The following is a 19553-nucleotide window of genomic DNA, read 5'->3' on the forward strand; positions in this document are numbered from 1 at the left end:
GATCTGCATCAACAGGTAGGTCCCCAGTTACTATTTGGTACAGATGCAATTACTTATGAGTGTAAGTTTGTACCTACAATTGCTAAACCACTCCTAGTTTATACCAAAGAATGTAAACTTCAGAAGAAACATGTGCAGTACAGGTTCATGGATGCTCTTAAGAACTAATACCTTAATGATGATAAAAAATTTGAATTTTTAAATTTATAGCCTTCACCTGACAATAACAGCATCCTGAATATGCTGTGCTTTTTAAAATGCACTGAATGCTCAGACTTCAGTAAAAAAAATTTATTTTCAATATAAAAGTGCCAAAATATTCACCAACATTGTAATCTATTCAGCAACCAGCTTACTCTAGTAATCAAAATTGCAAGCATCTTTATTCACATTTTTAAATCAAATTCCTTTCACACGTTTCCACAATAACCCGAGTCCCTCGAAAGTGGGAAATTTGCATTTCGATTGGCTGCTGTAGTCCATATGTCCAAGTTCATGTAGGCACGGAAAGGGTTAAACCTCGGATAGTATTCCTGCTTACACATAACTGCCTGGTTCTCCACATGGGTTGAATGTTGAGTCGTGGCACTGACGGGGCAGCAGCTTTCATAAACATCACTCTGGGGTGCCCAGATGGAACCAAAAAGTCCAGACATTGGAGACAAGCTTCGGGTGCTTGAGAGGTAGGGCTGCAGAGCAAGACAAAACCAGCATGGGAAACTGCAACACAGACCATTTGCCAAAGAAAATCTGGAAATGCTAAGTACTAAATAGGAGGGAGGAAGCAGCATTTATGCAGAAATGTAAGAAATCCACAAGTAGAAAATTGCAGAGGAGTTTACAAAGAAATATGGCTGCCAAAAATATTACAGCAGCATATGTGTGTGTGTATGTGTGTGTGTGTGTTTGTGTGCGTGTGTGTGTTTAAAGGCCCTCCACTGAATGAAGTCAGATGAACTCCTCCCTGCACAGCACAGATATTACTCTAACAACAATATACTACTCAGTTATGGTCAGACTGTTGAGGAAAACAGAGGAGAAATGGAAGACACACAAAGATCCCCATGCATACTTTGAGAGTTAAAATTAAAAGGATGCCTAGAAATGACAAGAAAAGGGTTGAAGTATGCGTCAGTCCAGAAAGACTGTGCATGCTGGGAGCAGAAAGGGATATTCAGTGTGAAAAATGAGACTGTAATTGGGAGCTAGGGAATTTAGTTAGAAAATTTTGAAAGCTTATAAAGAACCTCCTGGAGGGCAAGATGTATTAGTCTGCAAGGAAGTCTCTCAGTGAAGGTCATGGAAGTCTTGGGACCTTTAAAACTGAATGAAACATTGAAATGTATTGTGGAGAAAAGCTCGCCAGGGAAATGAACTGAATTATCTAATGCATTTTCCAATCTCTACCTTCTGTGTTTCCTGGCATTCCTGAATAAAATATGAAATAAAATATATGTTTATTTTAGGAAAAAGTCTTCTACCAGTTTTGTCACTTTTTAACATAGAAGAATTTTCATTTTTACAGTTGAAAATACTTCTTGATTTATTTAGTTAGTTTCATTCAAAATAAACCTATAGTAAATTTTAAAAAAATCTGCTATAGAGGATTTTGAAATATGAGCAGAAGATAGTTACGATTAAAGACACCTTGAACTGACGTTACTACACTGCACAAAGGGATGACATAAACATGGCTAGTCTGTAGTATAACAGGTCAAAGTCAGGATTCTGAAATCAGCACAAATCCAGCTTAAATCACTTGAATTTCCTACAAAAAAAAACCCAAACCTGTCAAAGTCACTGAGAGCAGTTGTCCATTTAGCTCTTCAATTTTCAAATCTCTATGGATTTTTCTGTCAGCACTTTTTGGGTTTTAGCCTCAACTGGACACATTGATTTTGACAGAAAAAAGTCTCAGTAGACTACATAAACCCAAAATATTTTTCCATATGTAAGCTGATTTTAGTCAATTTTCAGGCAAAAGGATAATCTCAAATTTTGCAAACAAGGTCAGTAACATCCTTGACAAACAGCTGGGAAAACCTGGGCTACCAATGCCAGCATTAAACACATACATCAGGCTACTTAGAAGATTCATGAAGAACATGCAAGTAACAGGTGGGGAAAAGACAGGAATACATGAGGAAGGCTTTGAAGGAGCTTGCAAAGGCAGCACCTCACAGTGACAATACTCACTGTGGAGTTGACATAACTGGCAGGCTCCCAGGCAGGTGGCATGTTGGGAGGAGCATTCCAGGTGGAGGGACAGTTCTGGTCAATGAAGGCTGTATTCTGCATTGCTGCAGTACCTGGGAAGCCACTGGGGTAGTTCATGTTTTCTGTAATTTATAAAATCAAGAAGACAAACTAAGGCTTTTGCAATATAAAACACTACTAATATTTCTGTGGAGGAACACTGCTAATATTTCAGTGGAGGAACACTGAATCTTCTTGAGAGTGAGCCAGGCTGGGACTGACCTAATCCTTCTGTGACTCCATGCAGCATCAGGGTAGCACAGCAGCAAAGTGTATCAATTTCTGTCAACGGGACTACCACTCTGTATTAGAGACCCACTAACAAATTGTTATCAGAAGGACAGGATAAGGACTTGGCAGTCCCTCTACTGGAGAACAGAGTCTTTATTAGACAGAAAATGCATGGCAGAGCCTCCCCAGGCCTCACCGCCAACATGTCTCAGCTCTAAGCACCCAAGGGATCAGCGTGCTGCCTGGGATACTGCAGTCTGACCTTTCATTAGTACTTAGGTAGGTAATGCTAAAGAATTCTAGATTGCTGCCAGTGTGCTTCCCAAGCCAAGAAACTCTAGCCTGGAAAGATAATTGGCCACAAGAGGCCTTGTATTTCACACACTGGAAGGCTGAAGCCTGCCAGAGGGGAAACAAAGAAGATTGTGCAAAAAGATATGTGTAATACTGTAAGCACAAGCATTTCTCACAATTCCCTCTGGAAGTCCTGCATACTGCCTTTTCAGGCTCTATACAAAGGCCAATCTTCTCATCCACCACATGCAGTCATTGTTTATTACTACAGAACACTCAGCTGGAAAACGTAAAGTAGAAAACAATGAACACCCGTGTACAGACCAGCTCAGCCTTTTGTTCTATAAAAGGTGAGAGGAAAAAAACAATGCTCTATGATAATAAATAAATTAATAAGCTTCATTTCATCCTACCTTCTGGGAAAGCACCATATTCATTCATCTCTAGTGGACAATACATGTTGGAAAACTGGCTGTCACAAGCTGCATTCCAGTCAATGAAGCTGTCTCAAGAAAAAGAAAAATCTGCAGTCAGAAACAATTTGCAGAACTTCTGAAAATTACTTAGAAATACTTATTTATTGTAAAGCTCTTGGATGCAAAATGCCTGTAACTGATCATGAGGCTTTTCACATTCCAATTTTGCCAGTATCTACTCCGCACCACTACACAATCACAGCAATCTCTCTCACAAAGCTCTTTTTCCTCTGGGAAAATGAACAACTTGTAATGATGCTACCAGAATCCTGCAATGCCTAACTGTGTTCAACTTTCTTCCCTGTAAAAAGAAAATAACTGTACTTCTTCCCCACAATCATGGATTATGTAATTTGAGGCGGCAGAAGACATAATACATTTAAATGCTCAAGAATAGCAATTAAAATGGAGATTTCTCTTTTCCCAACCAAACGTGCTAAAGTCCTGGTAAACAGTGCATTTTCTAAGCCACACATAGATTTCTAGGGGTTATACTTCTTTAATTAAAACAATTTCAGAATTTCAAGAAGATTTTTTCAAAAGTAATTCCTAAAGACATGTCGGTAGTAAAATAGGCCCTGCTACGCAGCAAGTCTGAAGTAGTCCAACTCTGGATCCAGTCTGCACAAGGTAGGCATATAAAAGGATTTCAAAAGAAGCTGCCCTACTTTAACTTTACTATTCAGCCAAGCAGCTATCTGAAGTTATCACTACTAAATATCAACAAATAATTGCATGGATGTGCATGTATTTTTTGCATATGAAGTCCAAATTGAAATAGGTGTATGAAAGCAGTCACAGAATGTGTAAGGCTGGAAGGGACCACAGTGGGTCATATGGTCCAGCCTCCCTGCTCAAGCAGGGCCATCCCAGAGCACAGGGCACAGGATTGTGTCCAGAGGGTTCCTGAATATCTCCAGTGAGGGAGACTCCTCAGCCTCTCTGGACCATCCATTCTGGTGTATGGTCACTGCACAGTAAAGTTCTTCCTCAAGTTCAGGTGGAACTTCCTGTTCATTGGGTTCTGCCCACAGCCTCTTGTCCTGCTGCTCGGAACCACTGAGCAGAGCCTGGCTCCATCCTCTTGGCACCCTCCCTGCAGATACTGACAGACATTGATGAGGTCCCCTCTCAGTCTTCTCTTCTCAAGGCTGAACAGGCCCAGCTCCCTCAGCCTTTCCTTGTAAGAGAGATGCTCCAGGAGCTCCTGATCTCTGTTGCACTGACTGTGGAGTCCAGAACTGGACGCTGGACCAGATGTGGCCTCATCAGGGCTGAGCAGAGGGGCAGGATCACCTCCCTTGCCCTGCTGGCAATGCTCTTCCTGATGCACCCCAGGGCACCACTGATCTTTCTGGCCACAAGGACACAGTGGCTCAGGGACAGCTTGTTGTGCACCAGGACCCCCAGGTCCTTCTCCCATCATTTTGGATGATAGGATACAACTTGAAGAACTGGTCATATTTCACTGCTATGTGGTGGCAGACGACTTCTGCTCTCTAGTTTGTGGCACATCTTTCATTACTAAAATTTACTGTGTGAGCAGTGTAAAATATAAGAATTAATCAAGTTCAGTACTACAGGAAGATCAACCCAAATATAGACAGAGCCTACTTGTGTCCCTAAACCACTTTCATAGTGGAATATTTATCTTTATAACAATGTCTGTTCCTGCCACTTAACACAAGTACACACTGCATAACACACCATAAGCTATGCATATAGCAAAAGGGCAACAGATTTCAAAGCCAGGCCCTCTGCCTGCAAAACAAGTGAAAGCATTTCACAGCTTTCCAAAAGTATTCAATTAAACTTGGAAAAAGTTCTAGAATATTTATACATGAACAGGGACAGCAGTGAATTTGTATTAGTAAAATTAATCACAATGTACTCATGGAAGAGGATTAACAACTAGAATTAAGACTGAAGTGGCAGAACGACTTTTATTTTAACTATCATCTGCCTTTACAAAAATTATGAGTAAAGTACAGTCCTATGCATTACAGAAGCCTGAACAAAGCATTATCTGTACTTTTTACACAAAACATAACTTGCCTGTTGTGGACAGAGGGGGTTTCTTGGATCATGCATGGTATATTATTCTCAAGGTTGTAGTTCAAACTGTTTGTCATGCAGACTGGCTGGGCAGGCCACAAATCTCCTGTTGGGTAAACACCTAAAAAAGGAAAGGAGAATGAAATACAGAGTAACAAGAAGGAGACTCCACAGATTCTGTCACACTGACACTTGATTCTCAGATCCCCAATAAGGACTGTCTGCTAGAGATAAAAATCCAGAGTTACTAAGCAATTTTTTTTTTGTGATGAAGGTTTAAACATATCTCAAATTTCCCATTTTTTAAAAAGATATATGTAAGACTTGAACTGAGAAAACCAGAAATCAACAAAACAGGGCAAGAAGTTCCTACTGAGGGTCCTTAAGTGCTCAGCTGGCAGTGCCTAGGTGGCACACTTCCACAGAGCAGGAGAGACAGCAAGGATGCAATCCCCACTGGCCTCCTTGTGCCCACCCCTTAGTCACTAACCACCTCTGAAGTCCAACTACACAAATGCAGCAGAAACAGGATCAGGTTTCTAAGAGACTGGAGCCATTCCCAACTAGACAATTTGTGAACTCATTACATGTTGTATTTAGCCTCTAGCACAGATACTCATGGTGCTATTCTTCATGGACTGCGTGTCCTGACTGCCCAGATATTTGGTTCCTATCAACTCTATGAGAACTGGCAGCTGGAGAAAAGAAAAACTTCAAATTAGCAATTTCCATGAGACAATGCTAGCAAACTTGGCTCCATTTCATTATTTCACATGATACATATCAATATTACTACCATGGAAAAAGGTTAATCAGCATTTGTATCTTATCAGACAGGTTAAACCTACAGCAGAAGGGCAGGGAGTGCTGCTGTCCAAAGAACCAAGACTAGCCTTCAAACTCCACCTCACCATGTAGCATGATGCCTTCATAAATCCCACTCAAAAAGCTAATATTACTACCCTCTGAGATACAAACAATGAAAACTCGAGAATTTTAACAGTGCTACACAACCTCACTCATTATTACTGTCAAAGAGAGCAAGTCCCAGCTGTGGATATTTAGAGAGAAAAACGGTCATGTTTGATTTGGTGCCAAGCTTCTCTTTAACACAGCAAGCAGCGCTCTTGATCTCCCAGCTGCATTGCTCCTGGACATTAATCTGTGCACCGCAAGAAGATGAAGAAAGAATACCTAGAACATGGGTTGAAAGCTAAATGCTGTCTTGACACAGAGAAGATGCAACAAAAATTATCAAGGTTATAAGCAAAAACTGTCAAGATTTTAGGCCTTCATTTGCTAACTTTGCACCTAACTTGCTCAGAAGCAAGTCAAGTTCTAGTAACAATGTGTCCATCAAGTTGGTGCATGTGTTATTAGCAACATCACTAAAACTGCTCAGCAAAGTGTGAGACAAACAGCTTCAGTTGTTAATACTGACCTTTATTTTTGTCAGGATCTGCAGCTATGTCAGTGAAATTGGGACATAAGGTTTCGGGATATTGGGGGATGCTGTTCATGTCTCTGCTGAATGAAAAGAAATTAAATTTCTTAAGTCTCATAATCCAAACGATTTCAAAGGAAATATACAGAGATGTAGAAAACATTCTAGTGACCATCATGACTGCTATTGCTTTTCCGCTCTCCTGATTTTTGCTATTTCAGAATTACCACTGTGCAATTTTTAAAAGTTTTTTTCCAATTAAAAGCCAGCTACTTATCACACATGCAAAATGAATAAAATTAATACACCTTAATTACCCCATTTTTATTATCTAGGTATCAACCTATTGCAAATTAATTCAACAGCTGTTCTCTAAAACTGGAAAACAAGCTGTAGTTCATGAAGATCAGTAGGACCTCTTGTAATGTTTGAACAACTTTCAGGTAAGTTTACTTTTACATCCATGAAGACACAGAGAGACACATGAGTGAATTTGGTATTTATCAAAACTAACCCATCAAAGGAACGAGCCAAAATGAATAAAAGAAAACATTTTCAAGCACCAGAATCCCAAAGGAAAAGGATTGGAGTATTTCTCCTAGTGAAAACAGAGAGTGGTCAATGAGAAGTGAAATTGAGGATTCGCAGTAATAAAACTTGTAGATGCTATCTCTACTACAGTAAAGAGGAAGAAAAGAATGTGGGGAGGGAGGAATCAATTTTCATGCTGTATATCCTAGGAGAACATTATTCCCATTAAAAGAATAGCATCAACATGAAAGTCTTATTCCCACCTTTTTAAAACAATACAACTAAGCAGTAATGGAAATGTAGTAAGTTGCTAGGATCTGAAAGAAGTGAAAGTGGAATGCCAATTTCCATTTTTTTTCCATTTGGAAGCTTTTATTGTACTTATGCAGCATAATCAATTTTGCTTATATCTTTTCATGTGCTGAAAAAGATTCTTCTTCCAACTAGTAAGTACAATCAGATGATCATAAAAAATTACAAGATAACAGGTGCCAACAGGTATTATTTATCAAACTGAGACAAGACTTCAAGTTGGTGCTGTTTCTTTAATGCCTTACAGGTGTAGATTCAATTTTTTTACCTGGTATTGCAGATGTTATGAGACAGATTTAGAGTGATAGGAGTTTCAGATGGAAAATCATTTTGTGAAATATTCTCTCCTAAAGAAAAGAATGACTGTGAAAATCAAAGATCCTTAAAAAAGAAGTATGCACAGAATATACATCCACACAAACAGAATCATCAATGGTCTTGTTACTATTAAATTAAGTATAAACTTACAATTGCTTTTTTTTTTTTTTTAAGAGGCCTTATAATTTGAACAAACAGGAAAGTCATATACACATGATTTGTTATTTATTAAATTGCAGGTTCAGACAGATCACACACTATCATTAAGAAATGTAAAGTTTTATACATACACAAATACACATGAAGTTTCTGGATATTTTAAAATAATTCAAACCATCTTTTTGGAGGTACCGAAAGCTGGGTTTGCTGGTGTCACTTCAGCACTTTAAAACTTACTTCTAGTCCACATCACTCTGGATAATTATGGCAATGACTTTCAACTACTTAAGTGATATTCAGGTATTCAAGAATTGCAGTAATGAACCACAATTCCCATTTCTCATACTAGTCAAGTGGCTCAGTTGTTCTGGCTATTTACACCTCAGATACACCTATCCAAACCCAGCCTCCTCAGATCTGAACTGCTTTCACACATTCCTCATTTGTGAATTACTTAAGTAGCTTTAATGTTCAAAAAAACCCCAAATAATGTGATGAAACAAATTCAAAGGCAGAAATTGCTTTGGCTATGCTGAGTGACTCTCTGGTCACCCATCCTTCCATGACAACTAACTGTGCATATTGCTCATTGAGGAGCCTGACAGTGATCTTCATCTCCATGAAATGTGTGGTACTTCTTGTCAAGTACGAAGTTCTTTACATCCCTCCTTGTGTGTCTAAGAGGTGCTCTACAAAAGACAAGTCATGTGTCCCATGCCGTGGTAGGCCTTTCCAATCAGCAGGGAGGCTAAAACTCTGTGCACTACTGTGAACAGGTGCTGTTTGCAAAACTTACTGGATGGAAGAAAATGCCTGGTAGTAATCATTGGCTTTTTATCTCCATCTGAACTGCTGGTACTGCTCCAGCTGCCCCAGCTCCCACGACTTGCACGAACGCTTCCAGATGAACTTCCACAATCTGAGCTTGAATCAGAACAAAACTTCTCCAAACACTTCTTTTTGGACCGCTGATAAAAGTTTTCTAAAGAAGTTGGGAAAAACAAAACAAAACAAAAAAAAAACCCCGCAATCAAAAAAACAACGCAACATTTAAGAAAGTCTTGCCAGGGAAAAGTAATCTGAATCATGAATTTCCATGGATTCTCTGAATTTACTGATGAGAGAGGAAATAATATTTGCTGGTAGTTTCAGTAACTAAACCAGCCCCTACCACAAGGAGCTTCTGACCTACATGATATCCCAGTAACATGAATGCAAGTGAGGATACAGTGCTGCTATAGTCATAGGTTGAAAGAGGAAGTGCATACTGTCCTTTGAAATACTTAATACTTCAAACATGAAACATGCTGTAGGAAGATGCATACGAAGAGCAACGACAAAATGTTGCAAGTAATGAATTCATAAGTGATAGATCCTCTTTTCTTATTATCTCATCAGAGATGCAAAGGACAGTCTTATAGAAATTGAAAACTTTCTTCAGATCTCATTTTCCCTGAAGTCAGGGAAAACAGATGATTAAAATTCTGATGGAAAGGCAGGAAGCAGGTACCCAAGCTTTCTTTTGAACACAAAACCAGATTACCAGTCTGTCTTTCCTTCACCAAGAACTGATGGATCATTGCTTCAGACTGATTCATTTTCTGGTTTGCACCATGAACCAACCCCACGGAGAAGCATGCAGAGCCCTTCAGAAGTGAGCAGCTATTATTTCAGACACTACATCATACCAGTCCTGTCATCTTCATGTCAGGGTTCAAAAGGGAGAAAAGCACAGGTCTCTCAAGTAAGGAATGCTCTACTGCCACAAAATTCACATTGCGTTTCTTTCCCCATTTTAAGACAATTAAGACTACATACCTGTTTCTCCCTGTATGGACGAGCTCCCAGCTTTTTGGTCTGCTTTACAATTTTCCCCGTTATTCTGAGGACACCAGGCTCTTATTCCAATATTCGCTCTCAGATCCGGCCTTTCAAATTCACTGCACATATGCTTCAACTCACTCTGCTCAGGGACCCTAACAGAACCACACCCAAAAAAAACCCATGCTTGCATTTTACATTTTATCTGCATTTTTCCATTCCAGGCATTAAACACTTCAACTCACACAGCAATCAAGGCAAAGTACAGGGGAAGCAGTAGGTTTGGGAGTCTTATTCCCCAACTTTACAGAAACCTTAAAAACCTTTCCCAAAATGCAATATCCTACCACACAGACTACTACTTCTCAGGGGGAGAGGCAAAATGACATGTGCATATTTAACTCCATTCTCTAAAGCACCTGGCAGAAGGCAATTAGATGTTGCAGTGATAAGCACAGTGATTTAGCAGCGTACAAAGATCTAGATGCAAAGAAAAATGTGCCCTGTGTTCATTTCACTGGCACAACTATAACTAGAGTAAATCACAATCTGAAGCAATCTTAACTTTTTGCTGGTCAAGGTGAAATGAAATGTCTGCATCCAATATCATAATCAGAGGGTATTGAGGAAAAATGATTAAAAGTCAGCTGTCAAATTTCTGCAGAAATGGAACAGTTCCATCTTAACTCAGAAAGCAGAAACTGCTGAATTGGTTGAAGGAACAGACACTAAACTTCACTATTTCACTGCCTCTTTTTTATCCTTCCTATCCACAAACGTGCGCATCCAACATGTACTGACTTCCCCCAAAAATGAACAGAAATGTGTGTACAATGAGTTATAACAGCCCTTTCAGATTGACAATCTCCTTTTGGAGTCCACTGACCTCAACAGAAGCACTCACAATAAAAATTAAGTCTGTGCAGGCTTTGTAGGATTGGGACCTAAATGCAAAGGGCTGGGGGAGGGGAAGGAGTAGGATTTTCTCCTCAGAAGTGTTTCTATTGTAAAAGCAGTTTGTAACCAGTATTTTTTAATAATCCAAACAACTTAAATTTAAAATATATTAAAAAATAATTAAAAGTAATTTACAACTGACTTTAAAACACAATTCTCAGGGGAAAAAAATTAACTTTCCACAGTGCTCACTCAATATTCTTTACAATCTAGTGCTGCTCTAGTTGTTTTATTCATTACAGCAAAAATGAAAGCCACTCTCTCATTTCTACACATTTCTCTCCCAAAATTGGTAGAGGACAACATTCCCAGCAGTTACTCAATATAGCAGATGACTCTCCTGAAGGTGGAATCAGTTCAACAATTTTATTTTCCTTTTTCCAGTGAAGAGAATACATGACTAGAACTTCTCCACACAATACACAAAGAGAAGGAAGCTATCTGAACTTCAGAGACAGCACATTCCAGACTCTAACAGAGAGCTACCACTGCTATGCAAAATGGGCTGCATCTATCTACATGTAGATTTACACATGGAATATTTTAAAAATTTTTGTTTTCCTGGTGATATTTAGTAGTGCACATTCCTAAAAGTCAATGCTCGGGACAGGATTAATGTGTGTTTACTTAAATTGATAAAGCAATCCTGCCTAATGCATTATGGAAAACCTGAAGAAACATTACAGCAACTCTGGGTTTCTTCATGATTTGGTGAGGCAATACATACCTTGTGGATATATTTATATTCTTCTTCTTATTTTTCCTAGATGTTCTATTCCTATTCCAATTCATATTTGGTACATTTCCTTCCTTTTTATCCTGAGGCTTCTTCTTTCTATATGCATCTTCTTGCTAAAGGCAAAAATACAAGCTGAGACATTATAAAATGAACTTAACTTAGTCAAGGAACTCCATTGGATTTTTCTAGCTAAATTTCTCTGGACAAAATGGCCTGACCCAAATGCATAGTTACTTCATGATTTAGTGGCTTTCCACAGCACATCCTCTTTCCAGCACCATCAATTTAACCAGCCTTTCCAAGACTCTGTCCATCAAGACAGCAAGAGATGATGAGAGAGAAATTTCTGAATTCCCAAACTTAGCATTTTCCCTTTCACAGCATCTAGCTCTGACTTTCAGGGAAATAAAAAAATGGAGGGGGAAAAAGTAAAGCAGTCAATAAAATTCCCAATGTGCTAAAAACAAAAAACATCTGCCAGATTTATGATCAGCTGGTGTGCAAGTTCAGCAGCAATAAATCCTCCCTTTCCTCAGCAACTGGGGGCGGTGGGGGAAGGCATTCATTTGAATTACAGCTGAGGAAATTATGGAGTAAGTTACCAGCAAATACCAGTCATTTCAAGAAGTGCTAGAAACAAACTGAGCACCATCAGCCACATGGGCAAAGAAGTTTGTAACAACAATTCCCAAAGCAAGACAAGACCGTGTCTTTTCTCACATATTCCCCAAGCAATGTAAGCAATTCTTCCTTACACCATTTTGCCATGGGATTTATATCCAGTAGACAGAATACAAACCCAATCCAGATTCTCAGGTTCACAAATTGCCTGATGAAGTTCTTTTAGTGTTTTATGCTGCCTACAAAGGTACAGTCTGATGTGTTTATCATACTCAGAAACCAGGGGTGAAGAATGCCTGCACAATCTGCTGAAGGGCTTCTTCCTGCTGTACTCTCAAATGCAAGTTTCTGATGCAATGCCCTGGTTTGGAGATCAGGTCTGCAAGTGAAGGCCAATAAGCCCAGCTCCCCTGCAGAGAATGTTCCCACATCATTAGTGTGGCTGACAGCTGGCATTAGATTCCAGTATGCTTGTGCCTGCTCTAACAGTAACAATCTCTGGCTGTGATATGGCTGTTTTGATTTTTACCCAAACTATTCACCATTCCATAAAGCAGCATTAATACACAACGCATGTGGGACAGCACATCTGCATTCTTCCTCATTCAGCTGATTTACAGCATTTCAGATCTGCGACTCTACAAAGTAGTCCCCACATACACATACCTACCTATATGTGTGTATATATGTACATAAACTATAAAAAGATAATTTCAAATTTGAAAAGGAGAAAGATCTCAATACCAACCTCAGAAGAAGTAATCTCCTCTTTTGCACAGCATGGAGTCTCTTCCTTGGGTCCCTTACTGATCTTTTTCTCTGTGGAAGGCTTTAGGTTGATCTGCTTTTTTGAAATCTCGCAGTTTTCTGTTTCATTCCTGAGAGGCACTTGCTGGCTATTCCCTACAATTAAACAATAACAATTGTTTGCATGGGAAGAGAAGGGGCTCTCAGTCATAACCACATGCCTTTCTTTAAAAACAGCCTTGTATTGCTTTCCAAAACTAATGTCTAGGCTGATGATACTGGAAAATGTTAAAACCAAAAGCTAATGCAGTGTAAAAATTCTTACAGCAGTTGCAAAAAGTAGCTTTATGCTGCTTCATGGTCATGAGCACACTACTCCAAATGCATGCATAGATTGAACAAGTCCTGCTCATCTCATCTGAATTTGAGCTACTTGGGGCTCAGCCATGGGTCTGTAAGGTAGAATTTGAAGCTAGAGAACACTGGGTTAAAAAACAAAGAGAAAAAACCCTGCAAGCTAGGTGGGGAGAAAGGACAGCCTTTACTTGGTGCTTGACACCTCTGAAGTATCCTCTGCCTTCACTATGAAGACAAAGGGAAGTCATCCTTTCTTTAACATGGCTTCCACACTAAAAGTTCTTTTACCTGAGAGGCTTGTGAGGAAGAAGAATTATTTTGATCTAAGAGTCCAACAGACGAAAGCTTCAAGAGGAAGCCTGCCTCAACAACTATAGCTGAGCTGCTCAGATGATCAGCTCAGCTGAACTTTGCCTCTGATCAATCCCAGGTATCTCAGAGACCTGCACTACATCCACAGTGATCTGCTGCTGAGGTTCTCAGCTGCTCTGTGTGAGAAATGTCATCACTTACTGAACTGAACTGGCCTTCTCAACTGGGAAAGGCATGCCCAAACATTTTTAGTTTCCTGCCAACCAACTACAACATCCCTGCTCTGAGTCAGATACCAGCTTCCCTCTGGAGCAGGCAGCCATGAGGACATCAAAAGGAGCACAAGTGAATCAAACACCAGGCAAGGGAGACTGCCAGAGCTCTAAAGAATACTCTCTTGCTCTCCAGCATACAAACATGTGAGTACCGAGGTCCTGAACTCCCTGTTTGCACAAAACCAGGTCGGTAACTATAATCAAGATACAAACACTGCAACATGGTACTTTTTAGACTTAACATATCCTACTAAATGCCTTGGAACACAGAAATATCACATGCCTGATAGTGCAGAAAGCCACAACTCCGAATAGACAACAAGGGAGATTACCTTTAGTGCTATACTACTGGATACACTAAATGATCTCCTAATTCAAAGCAAAGAATAAGCAACAGTGTATTTTAGGAGCGTATGAAGAATCTCAAAATACCTTGCAAGAATCAGTGAAAATATCTTGCCTTCACCTGAGATTGCACACTTGTACTTGCTATAGCTCACAGGTAACAACACAAGAAGCAACGAGTGGTAGCAACTACACAAGACAGCAGGGCCTGAAATCCCTCTCTGATGGCTCACTCCCTAAATAAACTGCCACAGACACAGCAAATGCCAGTTTTCACCATTCAGTTACTTTGCCAAGTGCCTCGGTAAAGCCAAGCTTCCAGAGGATACATTCTCATATCCTGCTTTTGATTTCTCCCAGGTGTTCTTCTGCTGTTCTTAAAATTTTGAATTGTGAAGCTAAGAGGTAAGACTTCCCAGGCCTAGCCCCACAATTTCAAAAAAAGAAAAACAAGATAAAATATATAGCTATGCAATTACTATGGAAAACATTGATTTGCAGATTCCTACGCAATAAAAGTTCACATTTTCCTGATGTCATGTTTTTCTTATTTTGGGTGGTTTTATCTGAGGAGTTCTGAATATCTGCTTCTGATTGTGCTTGCTTGGTGATTCAACCACCATATTTTCAGTGGACCTAAAAATAATAAACTGGGATCCTTCTGAATATTTGACAAGGGCAATTTGTGTCTTATAAGCAGATCTATGACATCAATTATTTTAGCAGTTAAAATGCTACAGCAACAAACTTGAAATTTGTAAACCAAACAAATTTATGATTTACAAAACAACTTTAAATGTAAGCTGCTTCCTCAGGAATGTAAACAGACAAATCACAGTGAACACATAAGAAACACCACATTCCCATGTCCTATGCAAAAGACAAAATCCCAATCACAGTGAACTCATCAGAAGATTTCACTTAGTAATTTAGACTGATAGAGAAAAAATTACCACTAATTTTCCTTATTTCTTGAAGTTCCGGCTGTTGTTGAGGTGAATTTCTGGACAAGTGACTTTCAGGTAGCTTCTTGGACATCTTCACAGAACAGAACTCCTGTTCTTTGAGCTCAGCTAGATTTTCTGAAGTTTTAAGGTTAGTTTCCTTAGGAAACATACATGTTTGAAGATCTTCCTTCAGATCACACTCTGAAGAAGTATTTTTAATGAGAACTGTATTTTTCAGTGTACTTTCTTCTTTACCCAGAAAGTCTTCTGGAAGAGTTAAATTCTTGTTAACGTTTATGCCATTTGCATATTTCAGAGTTACCCAGTTCTCACTGACAACATCAGTGCAAATGTCCTCTTTTGGTGCTGAGGTTTGGTTCTCTGCAGTCTGATTCTGTTTCTCATCAGCAGCTGCAATGGCACTGCCAGCTGCTGTGTTTGGTTTCTGCTTACTGTAGTAAACTGAACATTTGTGTTTCTTCTGAGAGTGGCTGTAGGTCGCAGGACTTCTCTTTGCCGCACTCTGACTTCGGCTGGAAGAAGTGCCTACAGACAGGAAGCCCTTCCCTTTACCTTTATCTGAGGAACTATAGGAATCCATAAAAGTCTTGCAGCTTCCCCTGGAGGAAAAAAAAAAAAGGTATTTGCTTTTCTTTACAAAGCCATCATGAATTGTTTTATAAGATATTGTTGTAAGAAAAGAAAGGGGGGCATATTCACAAGCCATGAAATTGCTTTAGGTCTTTAATTTACCATACCAGCTAAGCACATTCTGATTTCAGTGAGAACTGAGCAACACTTAAAGTATTTGCTCAGACTTCCAACACACTTATATGCTTCAGTGAATGAGTGCCTGACTGACCACTCAAGAGGATCAGATTAAGAACCATCAATGTGTTTTCCATTCTTCCCATGGTTGCCACATCTGATGTATCCTTTAATTTCATCACACAATTTTTATTTTTTGTATTACTGGCAATATTCAAGATTAATAAACCCCTGAGTTCCTCCATTCCTCCTGGTTTGAGGTGGAAGTTCTCTAAAAAAGGCTGCTTGGAACACTTTCTCCTTTAAACCAGCACACAGCAATATCAGTGAAAATCAGACAGAAAACACCACTCTGCAATAAACAGGGTAGAAAAGAAGAAGAAGAAAAAAAAGGTATTTTTACTTGTAGGAATCAGAGCTGATTACGTCAACAGAGTTGCTGTTCTGCTGTGGTGAAGCACTAGGATTTGGCCTCTGTCTTGATTTCATGAACTCTGCTAGAATATACTGGGCTTGCTGGAAGGCTATCAGAATCACTCCAAGCAGGGACAAACTGCCAAAGAAAACAACAGATACTGGTGTCTACAACTTTCAGGAATATTCAGTGAAAGATTTAGAAAGCTTCTAACAAGATACACTTCTCAAATATTATTTCAGTCAATTTTAAGTAAAAAGACAGTAAACTCAAAATACAGTCTTAAAAATGATAGTTGTAATAGTATTTTCTTTTCCTTTTTTTCCTTATAAGCCTTACTAGTCATTAGCTCGATAAAATATCTCAGTCATGAACTTTAAAAGAAAAAAAACAGAACAAAGAAAAAGTTCATTCTAAAAGAGATAATCCTTGAAGGTAATTTAGAAATAACTGTGTTGTAGTCTTACATCATATCATATTATGATGCAAGACATCATATCATAATATGACCTATCAGCTCACTGTTCATTCATGATAGTCATTGTCATTATTTAAATTTTTATTAAATACTGTCTCTTTCTTTTCCTAGAGAAAATGGTATAAAATGAGCTACAAATGCCATCATACTTCTGAACTAAAAATGTAGATGCAAAATATCCTCTCTCCATGGTGTATTAATTGCATCAAACATATATGGATCAAAACAAAAATCTTTCTAAATTATCAAACCACCTTCTCAATCATGCAGCGTAAATTTTGTTAGCAGGAAAACAGAATGAAAAATTCCTAGTTTTTCAGATCCCTGTAGCCTTCTTCTGTTGCATCTAGAAGCAGGAAAAGTGGTCACCACTGTTACTTCATTTGTGTTCTGAAGGTTTCCAGTGTCCAAATCGTACAAGCAGCAGCACAGTGAGCAGGGGGATCTCAGTGAGGGATATATCAGCACACGTGTGTCACCACCGCAACACTCACATGCACTGCATCTTGTAGGAGCTCTGGGGCGCTGTGAGGAAAGCCTTACCTTACAAAGAGGACAGTGAGCCTCCAGAAAGACTCTTCCCAGCTGGGTCCTGGCACCACATCCGCACACAGCGGTAACAGATGGTGAGGGAGAGTCACGTTGAGCGTGAAGTGGAACTCCAGATCAGCTGCAGTCACCAGTGTGAGCTCACGAATTACCCACGAAGACGTAAAGTCAGGAGTGAAACTGTCAGGAAAAACAGAGGTGGTGTTACTTTTTCATTGTTGGGCTGAATTTTACTTTCTGAAGTCACACTGATGACAAAAATACAAATGATATGATGATGACAACAGGAACAACAATAACAATAACAATAAATAAGAAAACAAATTTAATAATATTTACCAATAATTTAATAATATTCTTAAAATTACTAAAATACATTGCCTTGATATTAATAAGAATTGTTAATTTATTCATATAATAATAACAGTTTAGTTATATGAAATAATAGTATTTAGTAATATTTTTTAAAGCACAGTTAAGTGAAGTGTCCACTATCTGCTTAAACTGTGCAGGTGGCATTAGGTCATCTTAATTTGGCAAAATATGTGAGTTTATTGTGACTCTTCACAAGACCCTTAATACTGTGACATGCTTTCCTTTTATCAAGGCAATACACATAATCAACTCAGGTTAATCAACAAAAGCACAGCTGTCCAGCATACAGACAGCATGATTTCAGAAAGGACTAGGTACTAGGGTGCAAAGATGGAAAGATACAGAAAGCAGAAGAAACACTACATTTGTCTCTTCTTCTACTTCCCTGACCCATCTCAGTACTCTACTTGATTTAACCTTGTTAAACCTTGAAAGAAGGTTTAACTTGCCTTTCCAATCAGTAGAGGTGAAATCTGTTGTGTGGGGAACCACAATTACTTTACTACAGTAACATTTACTTTTGCTTAAGTCACAGTAGTATCTTTCATTCAAGGATAGTTTAAAAAGAATCAGTTCTAGACTATGTGCAATGTTGGGAAAACATGACTAGATTGTGGTCAAGCTACTTGGAACAAGCTTAGAGAATAACAAGCAAATAAAAATTGCGGCAACTTTTTTGTTTTAATTTATTACTTCATAATACACCGATAAAAGCATGTATGCTGCTTTTTAAAAATAATGGGTCACATAAAGAACCAGTATTATATAATCCATTCATTAGTGTTATCCTGAGGGAAATTCTTACTAAATTTCTATTCAAAATTTTGTGTGTGGTATGCCGTTGGAGTGTCTGTTTCTGAAATTAATTATTTCAAATTTCCACTTCAGTTATTTTGTCAACAAATTTGTTAGTGCTTACACAATGCTGATTTCTCGTGATGTGTTTTGAGCTAGGAAAAATTCCCGACAGTCTAACACTTCAAATCCATATCCTTGGCAACTGTAACCATTGATTTTCATTGATGAAATTGTTATAGGAAGAGGCCCAATATTCTCTACTTTGAAGTTCTTCGTGATGGATAGAATTTGCTTGCTGTCTTTCAGTTCTTAAAGAAAAAAAGAGAGCAATTAGTTTACAGTGCATGAAATTATTTTCTTACCTTCATAAATAAATTCCAATTTTTACTTACAATTGAATGTAAAAAATCCCATAAGTGACCAGGACCTAATACAGACTATTCTGCAGTAGTGTACTCGTAAAACTTTAAACTATTTTCAGTCAGAGTTTTGACAAAACAGAATCTACACTTCTCATGGCCAAGCTCTTCAGCTTTTACCATTCTGTTTCTGTAACATTATTGTTCTGTATGAGTTCCAGTGCAGAGCAAAGCAGCCAGCTGCACAACCAGAGACCTGTGTCTCCTTACTCACGTCGTCTGCAGTCCATTAGTGTCGCTTCTGGCACCTTAAATCGAAGGGATCCTCCTGCACCAGGGAGTCTGCCCCCTACTTTAAGCAATTCTTTGGCTCCAAAACCTTCTACATTGACCACATCCAGAACAGTTAAGTTGTTTCTGCCATAAAATAAAAATCAAGCAATCAGCCACTAAAGCATAAATTTAGTTTGCAAAATCATGGCTTTGCTCTCTACGGGCCAAATCAAGATAACAGTGTTTCAGTAACAGAATCAGTGGCAAAACCTAGACAGGTTTCCCCTAAGCAGAGACAGGATCACTCCAGAACCAGCCACTAGTGAATTTCACACAGTGAA

General features: G+C 38.8%; 1 protein-coding gene across 4 annotated transcripts in view; it reads right to left on the reverse strand.

Moving 5' to 3' along the window:
* Positions 1 to 276: 276 nt before the first annotated feature.
* The window catches only part of TMEM131L (transmembrane 131 like), a 79500-nt gene continuing 60223 nt past the window's right edge, over positions 277 to 19553 (reverse strand). For all 4 annotated transcript variants that reach the window (XM_084204752.1, XM_084204750.1, XM_084204749.1 and 1 more), the window contains 15 exons: positions 19214 to 19356; positions 18702 to 18888; positions 17402 to 17587; positions 16369 to 16518; positions 15204 to 15817; positions 12963 to 13117; positions 11582 to 11706; positions 9895 to 10052; positions 8873 to 9058; positions 7868 to 7946; positions 6754 to 6839; positions 5313 to 5433; positions 3195 to 3283; positions 2197 to 2339; positions 277 to 689 (listed from right to left, as the gene is read on the reverse strand). In XM_084204752.1, coding sequence (XP_084060878.1) covers positions 411 to 689; positions 2197 to 2339; positions 3195 to 3283; positions 5313 to 5433; positions 6754 to 6839; positions 7868 to 7946; positions 8873 to 9058; positions 9895 to 10052; positions 11582 to 11706; positions 12963 to 13117; positions 15204 to 15817; positions 16369 to 16518; positions 17402 to 17587; positions 18702 to 18888; positions 19214 to 19356 — 2701 coding nt within the window. In that variant the 3' untranslated portion in view covers positions 277 to 410. The remainder of the gene's footprint in view (positions 690 to 2196; positions 2340 to 3194; positions 3284 to 5312; positions 5434 to 6753; positions 6840 to 7867; positions 7947 to 8872; positions 9059 to 9894; positions 10053 to 11581; positions 11707 to 12962; positions 13118 to 15203; positions 15818 to 16368; positions 16519 to 17401; positions 17588 to 18701; positions 18889 to 19213; positions 19357 to 19553) is intronic.

This window comes from Fringilla coelebs, assembly GCF_963513975.1.
Source record: "Fringilla coelebs genome assembly, chromosome: 4".
Taxonomy (NCBI): domain Eukaryota; kingdom Metazoa; phylum Chordata; class Aves; order Passeriformes; family Fringillidae; genus Fringilla; species Fringilla coelebs.